At 48.5% G+C, this 16,152-nt stretch overlaps 1 protein-coding gene across 1 annotated transcript in view; it reads left to right on the forward strand.

Annotated features, from left to right (window-relative positions):
* The window catches only part of MAP3K3 (mitogen-activated protein kinase kinase kinase 3), a 51,822-nt gene extending 45,678 nt beyond the window's left edge, over window positions 1-6,144 (forward strand). Inside the window, exon 17 of the mRNA XM_050935156.1 lies at window positions 1,898-6,144. Coding sequence (XP_050791113.1) covers window positions 1,898-2,126 — 229 coding nt within the window. The 3' untranslated portion in view covers window positions 2,127-6,144. The remainder of the gene's footprint in view (window positions 1-1,897) is intronic.
* Window positions 6,145-16,152: the final 10,008 nt, after the last annotated feature.

The raw sequence follows: 16,152 nt of genomic DNA on the forward strand, positions 1-16,152 counted from the left end.
GCACATTATAGACAAAGGTTAGGATTTTGGTGCATTGACAGAACTGTGGGGAGGGAATGCCTCAGACTGGGATAACAGGGGAGCTGTAGGTCAGGACTGAGGTGAATTGGCAGACAGACAGATGGAAATTGTATACATGCTATGATTAGCACAAGTCAGGAAACAGTACTCACACAATAGAGGAATTAACAGCCCCAAATCCTTAAAGTATTAGTTTCTAGAGACAGTGGGCTGGCCAGGGCTATAGTTAGGTTGTGCAGCTTTAATAAGAGTTACCAGTAAAAGCAGTGCTTATGTCTCCTTAATTAAATGACTGCATTATTTTTCATACAACTACTTAACAGAATTGTAACTGAAAATTTTTCCCAGTATACAGTGGTCTCTCCCAACTAGGAATCTCTGGGAAAGAGTGGAGCACATGTGCATCCCCCTGGGATTGATGCAGTTGTAAATTTCCTTTTGATACTAACAGTGGTCCATTCCCATCAGAGAGGCACTGCTGTTGACTGAGCTCCAGGCTTTACAGTCCTGATGGTTATTTTGGGGTCAGACTTTTCCAATTCCATGTTAGTCTCTGAGTAGATGTGTATGGAGGAGAGACAGAAACGTAACTGATCCTGCCACCTGGCGCTCAGCCACCACTGCAGGCCTCTCCAGTTTTTTTCTTAAATAGCAAAATATGTGAGTTATTTGTTATTGCTGGAAAAACTTGACATGAAAAACCTTCCTGTTTGCTGAATATCTTAAAGAAACTGGATCTGCTTAAATGTTATAAATCAGTTTAAACAGTAAAATATCCCTGCTTGATCTTGAGCAAACCCCAGCACATCAGCACACATGGTTTGCATTTTCTGTACTCTTACTAAGTCTTAGACTGTGGGGAAACCAGTGTTAACCTTTTTTGTTGGGTTTAAACCTTGTTAAGAAACTGATACTTGTGTCTGCATCAGATTTAATTCCTTTCCTCCCCTGCTTTGGTGAGTGATGGGAATCTGCCTTTGAAACATCTTATTCTTTGTGGCGCAGATAAGAAGAGTTTTGTTTTAAAGATGAATGGGGAATTTTTCCCTATTTAATAGCAAGCAGGAAGTGTGATCTGGAAGCCAGGAACTGCTCAGCTTTGTCAGTGATTCCCTCTTGGCCTTGAGCAGGTCACTTAATTCTTCTTGAGCAAAATTCACTGCCATCATACGCAAGCACATTTCCATTCGAGTCACCGGAGCTACACATGCTTCAAATCACTGCTGAATTTGGCTCTCTGTAAAATGGGGGATAATACGAGCTTTCCTTCCACACAAGGATAACAAGGCTGTTAGTGTCTTTCTACTCTGAAAAGTGATTTTGTCAAAATGGCCTGGTGAGATTACACATCTTTGATTTACTCAGTTTACGGGTACAAGGAGATCTTTTCTATCTTGCAGCCCTGCAGACCTCCCCATGGGATCTGAGAGTTCAGCTGGGTGCTGTCCTACTTCTGCACCAGCACCTGTGATACGAGTTCAGAAGGTCAAATGATGCTGTTAGTGGCATCTGTGTGGACCTGTTGCCTTCAGTGGGTAGGACAGGTGTTAACTGAGGACAGAGTTTGAGGACATAGGGCTGCACAGTTGTAACTTAAAAAATTGTTGATGCTGTGTGAGCCACAATGGAACCCAGCGCCCTCTCCCAGAGCTGCCGACTCTCAGCACACTAGTAAAAAGTAGTGACGTCAGTTGTCAGCAGATCTGGCTCAGAATCCATGCAGGGAATAGATCTGAGTATGAGGCCATTTTTGTAGTCCCTTTTCAGGGCAGAGCTGTACCTGACCACCTGCTGCTAGGAATTCCTCTGTAAATGCTAAGCATTATTGTATGAAGCTCTGTCTCATATGTTTTTTTTTTCCTGTCTGCTTCTCCAGGAGTCTCGGCTGCACTGTCGTTGAGATGCTGACCGAGAAACCACCCTGGGCAGAATATGAAGCCATGGCGGCCATTTTCAAAATTGCCACCCAGCCAACCAACCCCCAGCTCCCTTCTCACATATCGGAACATTGCCGGGACTTTCTAAAGCGAATCTTTGTGGAAGCCCGGCAGAGACCTTCAGCCGAAGAGCTGCTCAGACATCACTTTGCACAGCTCCTGTACTGAATTACCTCCCATGCCAGCAGTTCACTTTGGGCTTTCAATGCCTGTCTGGTGAAACCATGCAAATGACCGTTGTGGAGCTGCGTCTTCAAAATGCTGTCTCAGCTGTCCTAGTCCTCTGGGCAAGTGATGCTGAGGAACCTGTGGTCTGGCCTTGTGTCCTGGTATGTTTTGCTGGATTGATGCTCATTCTACCAATGGCTGTGCAACACAGAACTGCATTTTGTCCTTGTTATCTTGAGGTGCATGTTTTCTGCAGGCACAAGCAGAGGGATCTAGGAAGCTTCTTGTTGAATGTACATAAGCAACAGAAATCTGGATCAAAGTGGGAACTGGAGGAGTTATGTTCAGAGTAGAAACATACGGCAGCCTCCCAAACCAGCTCTCCACAGGGGGCTTTACGGTGTGGATCGCTCTGTTTTCCAGACTGCTAGGTCTTTCCAGACTTCTACAGTACAAGAATCCAGCAAAGCCATGTGTCATTGAGCACGCGCTCTATATATAATTATATATTTTTCTTCTTAAGTATTCAGCATCTGAAGGTGTTCAGAAAATATTGATTCAGAAAATATGTGAATAGTATTATTTTATAATGAAACCTGGGGTTCGGGGTGGGAGAGGGAGTTGTTTTGCTGCCCAAATGTCAGGATAATTAGAAAGGAGGTTCCAGCAGAACACATGCTCTATAGGGTCTATGGTAAAGGGCTCTCCCAGTGAGGTTAGGGAGTCCATACTTGACTTTGAAGGCCAAAGTTATCCTAGTGTCAGGACAGGATGTCCTCACTGTACCTCCCTAAGACTTCTTGTTCCAAACAAACCTCTTCTGAAAAGGAGAGTTTGCAGGATGGCTTTCCACTGCACCTGTCTTATCAAGTGATAAACTATTTATACCAATCCCTTAAACCAAAGATGATTTCAATGCTGCCAGAGAACTTACTTCAGGAAAAGGTTAAATACTTGCATTAGGCCAGACTGGCAAAGCTACATGAAGAAAATGGTTTGCCCTTCCGTGCATAGGGAGGAGTTTGCTGGACACTAGTTCACTGGGCGTTCTAGACTGAAAGCAAAGGTGATCTTTCCCTGCATGTTTCAGTATATGTGGAAATTTTCGTTTTAGGTTTCTATGATCTTTTTAAAAAAAAAAAAAGGTTAGAGAAGCTTTTGTAACTGAGACATGTGAGTCAGTGAGGTAAAGGTAAAGAGCATTTGTTATGCCTGTCTGAAAACGACTGGAGAAAAGGGATTGGTCCCCGAGAGAGAGGCATAACATACACAGACCATTTTGCTCTATTGCAGTGATTCTCAAACTGTGGGTCGGGATCCCAAAGTGGGTCATGACCCTGTTTTAATGGGGTCACTAGGGTTGGCTTCCTACTTGCTGGGGCCCAAGCCCCACCACCTGGGGCCGAAGCCCAAGCCAGAGTCCTGGGCAGCATGGCTCAGGCTTCAGCTTCAGCCCTGGGTGGTGGGGCTCAGGTTACAGGGCTGAAGTCCTTGGTCTTCAGCTCCCCTACCTGCCCTCACCCTGCCCAGGGCGTCAGGGCTTGGCTGGGCTGTAGCTTCAGCTCCTCCCCCTCCTGGGGTCGTGTAGTAATTTTTGTTGTCAGAAGGGGCTCGCGGTGCAATGAAGTTTGAGAACCCCTGCTCTATTGTATCTTGCCATGGATTGTACCAAGCTTCTGATATCTGCCACTGGTGACTTGCTAGTCTCAAATGCTGCATTTTGGTTGGTACACTAGTCCTGGTCTTAGTGACACAGAGGACTGAAGGTAATGAGACCTCATTTGAAGGCACACTTGTGGCAGATTAAGTCATGTTTTTATTAAACCGTCTCCTCACCTAGGAGTAAATAACACCTCGGGTTAATAAAACTGAAAAGGTGTAATCTAAAATGGCTTTCCTGGACCAAACTGAGACATGTTTAAGCAATGAAAGCAGGCTAGTGATTGTAATCACTTTCAGGCTCTCAGCCACTAACACAGGGATGCAGTGTTTGGGTTGTAAGCATCTTTCCAGAAATTATTTAATTCCTATGGAAACGCATCTGTTGATTTTTACAAAAACCTGGATTTTGAGCCAATGTTTCTAGCGGGTGTCCCTTTTAAAAACATACAGCCTCACTCTTAGTTGCCCTATGCATTGTCCTCACTTGCACCAGTGTAAAGGGAGGGTATAACACTACCACTCTGTTTTGGGAGCGTTTTACACACATGCTTTGCACTGGTGCAAATGGCGACATAAGGCGCAGGGCAATGGGGAATTGGACTTGTTCTCAGCAGAGGTAGGACTGAGTAGTCCTTCCGTTGAGCCAATGGCAGCGTTACTCAAGCCTGTGGTTTTATCACTCGCAGCCAGCTCTTACCTTTTGAAATGTACCAAAGATCAGAGCCTTTTCCTGCTACAGTATTTAACTTGTAGGTGTAGAGCAGCCATGACGACCAGCGCAGCGTTCCTGTCTGCTTTGGCCTCTCTTTACCCAGCTTGTCCTCACAGAACTGACCAAGGCCGGCTTCTGTGGTCTTTGCTTATTACCCAGCACATCACTGTTTGGGAGAATAGAATAGGGGGCTGAGGAAATGGTGCAACTTGTTTAACGTTTCAAAGCAACTAAATCCTCAGGATCTGTTGTGGCTTTTACCTCATACATATCCCTGGAATGCTGTTCTGGAGCAGAGCCAATAGCATCCTGGACTGACGTGCCAAGTCCTTTACCCTACCAGAGCTGCTGATCCTATCCAGAGCTCTGGAACTCCCCACCTATGCTGAAATGTGCCTACTCTGCGTATACTCTTGTATTCCAGTTTTTATTAATGGAAGAGTAAATTGCAATTGTACAGTGACAGAAGACGTCTGTCTTTGAGAACACGGTAAGCCAGCTCGGACTTCTTGTATTCCAGCACCTGACCCAATGCCACCCGTTCGGCACAAGTACAAGCCAAAGCATTACTTGTATGTTTGGAGATGCACTTTTATGAATGTAGTTTATATCGCTCCTTTTTAGCTCTTTTTACATCAAGTAAACATTGATGCCTCATACTTTTATTTATATCGTAAAAGATCATATTTGGTGATTTTTATATATATCGACTCGACTGTTACGGTGGGAAATAAATTTGACACCTTTATGAATTTAAAAAGGGGAAAAAAAAGCAGCTGGTTTTGCAGAGAATTTGCTGATGGTTTATAACGAGTAGTGCCAACCCAAAATGCCACCTTTGGTTCCTCACTGGGCCTGTCAGGCACTCACCCCCATTCATGCAAACTGAAAATGTTCAATCTGTCCCAAGTGGAGCAACCTTGAGGACTTACTCTCATTTACGCTAAACCCTGTCAGCATAAAGGGGCTTTAGAGTGGGCATAAATTGCATTTGTATCCACTCTTTTAAGGCCTCTTGGCATTGCCAGAGTTGTGTAAATGACAATAGAGCCCATTTGAGGGGTTTGTCTGCCTAAAGCTAAGCAGTTGTGACTCTCGCAAATCTCATTTTACGTCATCAGCTGCTCCTCCTGGGAAGGGAGGGAGACTCAGTGCTTGTTATGAGCTCTAGGATCCTCAAGTGAGAGGTCCTGCAGTAATGAAGAGAATTAGAATCTCTGAAGGGATAACCCTGTAGCAAACCATTGCTCCTGGGACAGTTAAGACCTCAAATCATTAAGGTGAAATAGCTGCAAAATCCCCATTAGAAAGGAGATTGCTGAATGCCTCACCTGCATGTTCCATGCAATCAACTTAGCACTGGAACAAACCAAGCCTGACGGGGATTTAATTCCTGTTGAGCTTGTGAGGAAACACAAAATTGGCATTTTGGTCTTGGTGTGACGATTCTGTGCATTCCAGGTTATCCACTTGCTTTCCAGTAGCTCTGACTTCTCTCCCAGTCACTGTAAATTGCAGCAGTTTGCTTCTGGGCATTAAAAAAAAAGATTCCAAAGGGATTCAGTGAAGCTGTAGATCACAAAAGCAATTCCCTTATTTTGCTGTTAATAAGCAAAACAAACTGATCCATAGGGGAATTGGTGCCTACTTTGGTGACACACACTATTTCTGAGGTGCCAGCAGGGCCTGTAGAACTTGTTGATGCCTCAGGAAATGTGTATCCCCGCTGTATAACCGTTGCCTGGTATGCAAGGGCCAGGTGTCCAGCACCATATAGCAGATAGGACGAGTGCCCAGTGATTGGTGCTTAGTCACTGTGGCTGCTGGGGGGATTAAGTGTCTGAATGTGAACTGAAACCTGTGTCCAGCACCCAGGCACTGTCCCTGCAATTGGGAATTAGCTGATTTTTTTTCTTTCAGAGGCCTAAGGGAGCTGAGTGCCCCGTGGGATTTGGGCACCAACTCCCAGAGGCTCCTGTGACTATCCCAGGCAACATTAGGAGCTGATCACACTGAATTGGGTTTGAATTTCCCAGCTGGGAGGGAGACGTGCCTGGGAAGCAGTTTAGAAGATTCTGGAGTCTGTAACCACGTTTGACACGACCTATGGGTAGCAGGAAGATATTACTGTCTTAACCTGGATTGTGCAGAAGACCTTGAATCAGTAGTTTATCTGATTATGTATACCGACCGGGGGCTTGCAGTGCAAAGCCAGGCCAATGTATCGTTTATTTACAATAAAATTATCATTTATATGAAAGTTGGCTTCTCAGGTAGTGTAAATGCTCGTGTGCCTTTCTTACAGACGGAAGAGAGAAGGACCAGCTTCTGCTGGTGGAAGTGGCAAGTTGTCAAGCTTCATAGAGCTCTTTGAAGCTCAGCTTGTCCTTTCCACCAATAGAAGTTGTCCCAATAAAAGGCATTGCCTCATCCACCTTGTGTCTCGTATTTTAGGCCCAGCGTGGTTACAACAACACTACAAACAGCTTCATTGCCAGTGGTTTCTTGGGTAACTGGGCTGACATACTTTCATCCCCAAGACCGAGCTTGGTCTGAGGAAGTTTTTTTGCCCCAGTGACTCTCCTGGGGGATAGAGGGAGAGAGATCCTAACTGTGAAGCATTGAATGAGGATCCAGTCCTGGGGCCAGGTTGGTATGTCCCCTCTGGCCAAGTCCCTGCCACCGGAAAGGGTGGGAAGCATCTGCCCTTCCTGTCATCTTGTTTCTGCAACTCCAAGGGAGGTGGCAGAAGGCAACAGAAGAGAGTCTGCGCCTCTTGTACTTTTGTGGCCCCCATCACACTGGTATGAGTGCCATCCGAGTATCGAAAATAGAAATGCCATTCTCTTCCTCTCCAGCTTGCAGGAGAACAGCTTGGTTAGTTTATCAGGCATTTGTCTGATTGAGAGAAAGCAAAGTTAGATGACGGACTCTGCATTTAGCTCTGAAGGGGGTGATCCCCATGCTCCCATTCCCTGTGGCAGTGAGTTCCGTAGTCTAGACCTGGCTCCTGTGAGAGCTGTCTCCTGCACTATTTAATAGTGGTATGGCTGTGAGAGGTGGTCATAGTCGGGAAGGGAGAGAGGGTCTCTTAGAGCTTAGGTCAATTCCATGGAAGGCTCTGAATATCGGAACAGACACTGAGCTGGACTCTGATCCATGATGAGACCATGCGGAGACCTGGGGTGATATGCTTATGGCACCCTGTGGTGTTTAATTGGCTGCTATGTTTGGTCCCCGCTGGAGCTCTCAGGGGAAGTAACCTAGAGAAGCCCATAGAGCTTCTAGGGCAGTTCTCACCTACAGTCGGATGCTGCCAGCTGTGTGCATGACCTAAATAGCCACAACCAATGGCAATCTCCAGAATTGCTTTCCCTTGAAGGTTGCTAGTTGGTCCTTCCGGGAAACAAACTGAGTTGGAGAAACCAGCTCGTTGTGCCTGGGGTAAGTAGCCAGACTAGAGAGCACATACAACAGGGACTTTGGGCTCGAAAGGGAGGAGGAATCCATTGGTCTCATTGGAGCTTGCTAGCAATTGGAGCCAGACTTTCAAAGCTGCCTACGGGATTTAGATGCCAACTCCCACTGTCGTCAATGTGTCTAAATGTCTTCAGGTCTGACTTTCATTTACGGTACCTCAGGAGAAAGCAGAAACCTTAATCCCCAGGAAACTTATGGCTCAAATTGTCACTGGCTTTTTCTGATGCCTTTTCAATCTGTTCATCGTGTTCTGCTCTGGTGCCAGGACCTGAGTCCCCCTGGCTTCCCTGAACAGGACCCAAATGCCTCCAGGATTGTTTTTCTCCCGGCTGGGAGTAGCTATTTACCATCTCATTCAAATATTTAAAAGTTGGTTATTGTAAAGTGTGGTGGGATCTGAGTAAAGGGGGGTTAACAATCTGATGCAATATCAACCCCAAGGGTGAAATGACTGAGTTTAAAAAAAAAAAAAAAAAAAAAAAAAGCCATGCAGTCCCAAAGCCTTTGAGAACCAGACACCAGGGGCTGTCCCAGGCCAGAACTCTCATGCAGGGCTAGAAATCACCCCCATCTCCTAACTCTGTCGCGTGTCTCATTGCAGGGTGTCTGTCTTCAGTGTGGCCAAATAACATCTTTGTACCATTCCACCAATACTGTTCTGAGGCTAACTTGGATCCTTAAATTCGTGGTCTTGCAGAATGAAGAACCCAGCATCTCTAGGGATGTCACTAAAATCAGACACCCTTTTCTCTTTCCTCTTACCTTGTTTTAGGACAATAAGACACTTTCTGTCTCTCTCATGACACTGGTAGCTTCATTCTGCTTGGTGTCCAGTAAACATTACTGGTAGCTTTTGGGGGTACAGTATTAATGCACACTTCACAACTACGGTTCCTGAGTCATCTGATTCTTCTGCCAATGTGTAGGTGGCCTTATCATTGTCCTATTTCTTAAATATTTGCCCCTTTCCTGCTACCATGTGTGGCAGTGAAGATAGAGCAGAAAATAACTGACGGGAGGGGAGATGACCATGAGAGTGACTAGACATTGTGCTGACCGATTCATACATGAAATAACGTCTCTGCCTTTTGCTTCTTGTAATGGGTAAGTATTATGAGTAACCATGATACAACTATGCAAGTGAGGTGACTTTAAAGATTTATAATATTTGCCTTAATCTCAGAGTGATTGAATGCTGCATTTAAAGGGAGAGTCACCTTAAAGTGCTACATTGTATACACCCTAATGATTGTTTCTAGTGGGACTATAACTCCTGAATTGGGAACGCTTGTTTTCTGGCTTTAATATTGTTTGTGTGTATATATGCAGGCCCACTGACAGCAATTCCAGGCCCCATGAGAAAACAATCAATGGGCTTCCCAGAAAGGGATGGCTGAGGCTGACGACGCTACTTTTTATCCTATTGAGAACATTAGAAGAACGCAATACATGTAAATCGTGGCTTTGCTTGATGTAGTTACAGCACCAGTATTAAACAAATTGTGAGCCTAAATAGAAGATGTAGAATTTGTTATTTTGAATGAGATTTAAATTAAATAAATACATTATGGAATGAAATTGGAGAGAGCTCAGTGGAGGACAATGAAAATGATTAGGGGGTGAGGCACATGACTTACGAGGTTTATTTAGTCTGTAGAAGAGATGAGCAAGGGGGGTGGGATTTGACAGCAGCCTTCAACTACCTGGTATGAAACTAATTCTTCATAGGATATGAAGGATCGCATACAGTACATATGCTATGGAAGAGGAATTTGAAATAAAACATTCTACACATTTTCATTACTAGGAAAAGTAGTGGACTTTGTCTAATCTTGAGAGGAAAAGTCCTGTGTTTTAGTGTGCTGAATGGGGGGCTTTGTATCTTTGGAGAGAGACCAATCTTATCAATAGTGATCTACTGAACTGCCTGAAAACATCACAGCCAAAGATTCCTTCCTGAAAATTGATAGGTATTTTTTTAAGATACAAATATGTGAACTGATAACAGCATTCACTGAATTGTGTGTGCACGCACGCAGTGCTGTCTGCGCGCTGGCCGGTGCCGGCTGCACCACTGTTCTCTCATGTTGCTGTGATCTTCTCCAGGTGCCTGTCTCTTGTAATGACTCGGGTTACAGCTTGACAGTATAAACGTTCAGTGGATTTTTATTATTTTTTCCCACTGAACCCTACATGGCTGAGAACTGGAACACTTTCATGTTTCTATCCAGAGTGTCTCTTGGCTTGGCTTGGCTTGGCTTGGCTTCAGATCTGTCAAAGTCCCTCTGCTGGGCAAAAAGCAAGGCATGGAAAGAGGAGGGGAAGCTTGAGGCTTGCGCTGAGTTGCAACAAAAAGACCCTGTGCATGAAATGAGCTGCCATGAAAAGGTTAGTGTGTTGCTTGCAGAGTTGGTCAGTTGTGTTGGATCCCATGACAGACACAGAAGGCACAGCCCAGGAGCAATGGAGGCCGAGGTTGTTATATGCCACCTTTCTGCCTTGCAGATTCTGGGCCACTTTGGGTGCTGCAACAGCCCCAGGTGTAAGTTAGAGCAGCCCCAGGGCTGCTCATACAGCAGCCATAGGCAAGCTCCATAGGTGCTGTTCTGGAGCCCCAAATGCTGGAGCTCATGGTGCCCTGGCTCCCTTCCTGGCAAGTATCTATGCTGGGGGCGGTGCAGAAATGTAGCATAGGTCACTGCTGAATTGGGGACATTCCTGTAGGTGCCCTTGCAGCCCCCTTCAATGCTGGGCTGGAGCCTTGGGGCTGGAATGTGGCTCTAGATGCTCCCCTTGAAATAACCTTTGCAACACTATCTAGACTCTCTGCAACTGCCTTGAGTCAGGAGCCAGGGCAGCCTTTCTCTTCCCCTGGCTCGTTCTACTTGGCAAAGGGTGCCGGTGGCTTTCCTCGCTGTGGATCTGAAATGAGCATGGATTGAACAGTTTCTCTAGCCCAGCCCAGCACCGGGAATCCCCTTAGTGCAGAGTGGCTGCAGCTCCACCGGGGGAGCATAAAACTTACTTTTTCTGTGCGTCCTGGATGTGCTGGCTGGCTTCCATCTCAGCATTGCAGCCTTCAGCAGTAATCCCTGCTGAGACGCTATCCTCCTGAGCAGCAGGATCACTTTCCATGATAGATCTTGGCCCTTTACAGGTTGGCCAAATTTGGGGACCCAAAGAATCCTGATCACACTCCTTGCTTCCAGGCTTTGGCCAGCACCAATTATAAGCAGCCACCTAGTGCCACGTTACAAGCCTGTGGCAGCCCAGGGAGGGTAGGAGGAATTCATGCCTCAACATAGGGGCTCAGAGCCAATGTCCAGCACTGGGGTATGACTATGGTTTGAGCATTGGCCTGCTGAACCCAGGGTTGAGAGTTCAATTCTTGAGGGAGCCATTTAGAGAGCTGGGTCAAAAATTTGGCTGGGGATTGGTCCTGCCCTGAGCAGGGGTTGGACTAGATGACCTCCTGAGATCCCTTCCAACCCTGATAGTCTATGATTTGAAATAGAACACACTCCCAGCTCTGCAGAGCCTCTAATGGCATTAGCTGTTAATGTGGCAGGTAGAAGATGTGAGTTGAGCCAAAGCAAGGAGGGATCTCAAAGGTGGCTCTTACTTTAAGCTGACAGCTTGCTTCTCCCAACTGCAAGGGATGGTGCGGTTCAAAATCCAACTGTAGCTCAAAGCATTGGCACTGTCTTCCACATCCGGCCATGGAGAAGACTTCTGCTCTTCACAGCTCTGCAAGCTCTACTAGCGTAGTGCCCATTTTACAGACTGGGCGACTGAGCCCAAAGGAGGTGCCAGTGATGGAGCCATGGACTGAGGTCAGGCCTCCTTGTGCTCCATTAGCCAGAGGAACAGAGCAGCAGGATAACAGCCTGCTCTCCCCGGAGTCAATGGTGTCTCTGGGCCTGTCTGTGTTGCCAGCTCTTGTGATGTTATCACAAGTCTCATAATATTCAGGGCTTCTCGTAAAGCCCCTGCTCCTGGAGTCGCCTTTCATTCAGTATAGAACAAACTAAGTTTCTACCCTCATGGAGAAAAGAACTTGAAAATGTGACCCAAGGGTGACCTAAAGTCTCCCCAACCAGAAAGCAAATTAAACACAGCCCCAATTCATTACTGTGCTGAAAGGTGACAATGGCTGCCTGAGAGAGAGGGTGGTCTTGGATCCAAAGACCATCACAGGCCTCATTCAACCTATCTAGTAAGAGTAGGGAGGTTGAGAAATTGGAGAGGGTTCAGAGAAGAGCCATGAGAATGATTAAAGGATTGGAAAACCTGCCTGCGAGTGGTAGACTCCAGGAGCTCAATCGATTCAGCATAACAAAGAGTAGGTTAAGGGGTGACTTGACCATGGTCTAGTCTGAAATTAAATCAGAGGGTTCTTCCATGGAGCAGCTAAAGGTCGAACAAGATGCAACAGCTGGAAGTTGAAGCTAGACAAATTCAGATTAGGAGCAAGGTGCGAGTGTTTGAGAGTGCGGATCCATAGCCACCGGAACAGTGCACCAGGCCGGGGGCTGGATTCTCCATAACCTCTGCCCAGGAGGGAATGCAGGGCAGTCCTATGGCCTGCGCAACAGGACGTCAGACCAGATCATCATAATGGGCCCTTCTGCCTTTAGAATAGATGGAAACCACGGGGTGGGCCAGCCCCTCTTTCAGGCTCAGCAGAAGGAGCAATCAATCCCCTTTAGGTAGTTAAAACTGCTGGGCCCCACGGGGCTACTGCCTGAGCCAGGGGCACTGGGGGGTTTCCCTGCTTGCCAAGGGAGGGGCTAGGCACTGGGGTGCAGGCGCAGTCTGTGGAGGCAGAAAGTCAGGGGGAGGAGGGGGAGGGCAGCCCTGAGATGGCTGGAGGAGCAGAGGTGGTGATTTCTGAGCCAGGGAACGGCCGGCTCTCTGTTTCTGCCCAGTGAAACAAGCCTTCATTTACAAAACCACGTAGGCAAACCCGTTTACACGGAGCCCAGAGGTGACTCCTACCACTGCCTTCTCCTCCGCGTGCACACAGCCCTGCAGGGGCCCGAATTCTGGCCCTGGGCCAAATGGGAACCATTGGTTTAAGTCTCTGTTTGAAAAACTCCCTCGCGAGGTGTGATGGGTGATGTTGGCAGGTTTGGGGCTGGCCCTGCTGATTCCTTGGTCCTGGCTCCTGCTGAGCTTCTAAAGGAAAGTCTGTTTCTGCATCTCCCCAGGTTACAAATGCAGCGGGGGAGATGACGCAAGTGGTGGGGCCGAAGTTACCCGCTTCCCTGTCACCAGCACATGCAGTGGTGTCTACCCTGGGCCTGAGGGGCAGGGCCTATGGGGGTTTCAAACTCTCCCCTGCATAAGGCTTCCACTCATCACGTAGCTGTCCTCTCCTTCCATCCTGGGGTCTGGGGCTGATCGCTGGATTCCGCTCCCACCCCAACCTCGGGCTGAGGAGCTCGTGCTCACGGAAGCAGGGACAGGGCAGGCGATCAAAGCCCTGCCTTGGCCTCTGCTCTCCTATTTCTCATCTGGACGTGTACACGTGCTGCTCGTCCCCCAGTGCCCCGGGAGAGTTCCTGGCCCACACTGAAGTGGACAGACCCCGCACGGGGCAGGCAGGATTAAGGGAGAGCGAGGTTTGCTGCTGCCTTCGTTGAAGGAGGGAGGAAAAGTCATTATCCCTGCTCTCAATTTGCGAGGGGATTAACTTAAGGCCCCAATTTCTGCAATGCTTTTTCTCCTTCCCTCAGCTGCCCACCCACCCCACCTCTCCCAGGAGCTGTTACAAAATCTAAAATGACTCGGGAGTGTTTCAGAATAGCAACACACTCGCTCTCTCAAATGGGAACCCGACCACCAGCGTCCTGTGTGTGCCAAGTGGGAGGAAGTGAAACGGGCTTTTGAAACTGCCTCGTCTGCTTTCATCAGCCAACCCAAGAAAAGCTAAACGAGCTCCACGGAAAGTGAAAAGCAAATGTAAAACCTTCCCCCTCTCCTGCTGCCCCTATGTATTCATTTAAGGTGGGGTCACGGGCACCTGGGGCATTTTTTAAGTATTTCTTCCGGACACAGACATTCCATGAGAGCTGAACCTTTTGTCCACTTGGCTTTGTCAGCATTTATTTGCAGTTGGGTTGTGGAAGCAGGTATCTGTTCCAGCTGAGTCCATGGCCCCACTTGCCTAGGTGCTGTCACCCACAGAGTGAGAGAGAGGCCCCGGCCTGGAGAGTTTACAAGCGAAATAGACCAGCCAGAAACAGGTGGGAGGTAAGAGTGTGCTAAGCTGGGAAGTGATTTACCCAAAGTCACCCAGCAACTCAGTGGCAGATGCAGGAAGAGAAGCTGGGTCTCTTCTCTCACCAGCCAGTGCTCTAAGTGTGGAGGGGTCGGCTATGCTGCAATCAAAAATTCAGGCTTGCAAGGCTCTGGCTGCAGGGCTAAAAATGACCATATAGACATTTGGGCTGGAGCCTGGGCTCTGAGACTCTCCTCCCAAGGGTTTAGAGTCCTTGCCCATACATCAAGGCTGGCTGACCTGGGCCAGCCAGGTAGGGTGACCAAATATCCCAATTTTATAGGGACAGTCCTGATTTTGGGGTCTTTTTCTTATATAGGCTTCTATTACCCACCCCCCCCTCCCAATTTTTCACACTTGCTGGCTGATCACCCTATTCCAGCTTAGCATCCTAATCACTGCAGCAGGATCTGTCTGTGAGGCAAAATGAATCTGGTGCCTCGTGGGCTGGGGAAGATGGACCCTGCAACCCCTCAGTGCCACCATGTTTTCTCAGTTATGGGACAGGGGGTGCATCTGCCCCAAATGGTTAGTGGCTGAGGGGCACCCTGCAGCATTAAAACCATATTCTCTGATGCCAAGGTGCGTGCCAGCATCCACCCCTTTCCCCCTGTGCCCAGGCTGGGGTGGGGTGCTCAGCAGGTGCTCAGACCACAAGCCCTGGGTCTCTAGGGTTTTCTCTGTGCTGGCAGCACCGGCTCAGAGGCTGGTATAGAATTTCTCATGCCAGTTGTACGGGGAGGAAGGGGCTCATTAAAGGGGGGTGGAAGGGTCAAGAAACAACTTTCCTGTAAGTGACTAAGGGCCCAGTGCTGGAAGCTGCTGTACACCTTCACTTTCACAGCCAGCTACAGTCAATGACCCCCCTTGGGCTAAAGGGGACTCTCCAGTAGCAGTATAGGGCCTATGACATGCAGCTCATTCCATCCACTGAAGCACAATGCTGTACATTCCCCACTAGCCAGGCAGTTACACTATCATCTTCTAGTTCCATGGGCAGGGGCCCAGTGATCACAAAGGGACCCCCAGGGATTGGGGAGAGACACACCTTCCCTGTGGCTCATAGAGCTGTGGATTACAAGGCAGGCCTGCTTCTGTATTCTTTTCCCAGTCTGTTCCCTTCCGCCCGCCTCCACCATGGATCCCAACCGGCGTTGCCCTGCAGTAGCCTCAGGGGACATCCAGCCGCAGTGCCGAATACTGCAGCTGCCCCTGCTCTGTGAAGGGCGGAACCCATCTGAAGGCGCTCGGGGAGGGTGGCCCTATCCCAAGGGATGCGTGTGTAACAGAGCCACCTGCCAGGAGCGTGGGACCCACGTAATATGGGACTGCTGGATGTGGCTCTCAGTCCCCCTCCAGTGGCAGCGGCTGGGCATAGACGGTGAGGCGCCGTGACCCAGCCACTCCCTGCGCTGGGGGTTTGAACTGAGCCAGGAGAGGCTGCTGTGGTTAGATCCGGAGGGGCCAGGTTCACGCTGTGCGGCTGCCCCAGCCAGGGTCCAGCATTACACACGGGGCTTCTTTGCGAGCTGCACATCAGTCATCCAGCAATCCTCTGGGGGGGCCAAGGCACGGCCCTTGCAGCACGGGGGAGACGCTCAGGCCTTCGACTAGCATCTCTCTAGGGGAAGTGCTGCAGCTCGGCCCCAAGCATCTGAAATCACCCGCCATGTAACTGGGGCGCGACCGCTGATGTCAGGTCCCCATGTTGCTGGGTGTCTGCCCCCCCCACAGTGTGCATAGCCAGGCGTGCGGCCAATTGGGGTCTGAACAGAACCAGCGCCTGCCGCTGCTTGCTGGGCACCCTGGTGCATCAGCCTTCCCCCCGCCCCCCCAATCATTACAGCACGGTGATACCCACTGCAGCGCCCATGCTGTGTGACCCACAA

This window comes from Gopherus flavomarginatus, chromosome 25, assembly GCF_025201925.1.
Source record: "Gopherus flavomarginatus isolate rGopFla2 chromosome 25, rGopFla2.mat.asm, whole genome shotgun sequence".
NCBI classification, from domain to species: Eukaryota; Metazoa; Chordata; order Testudines; family Testudinidae; genus Gopherus; species Gopherus flavomarginatus.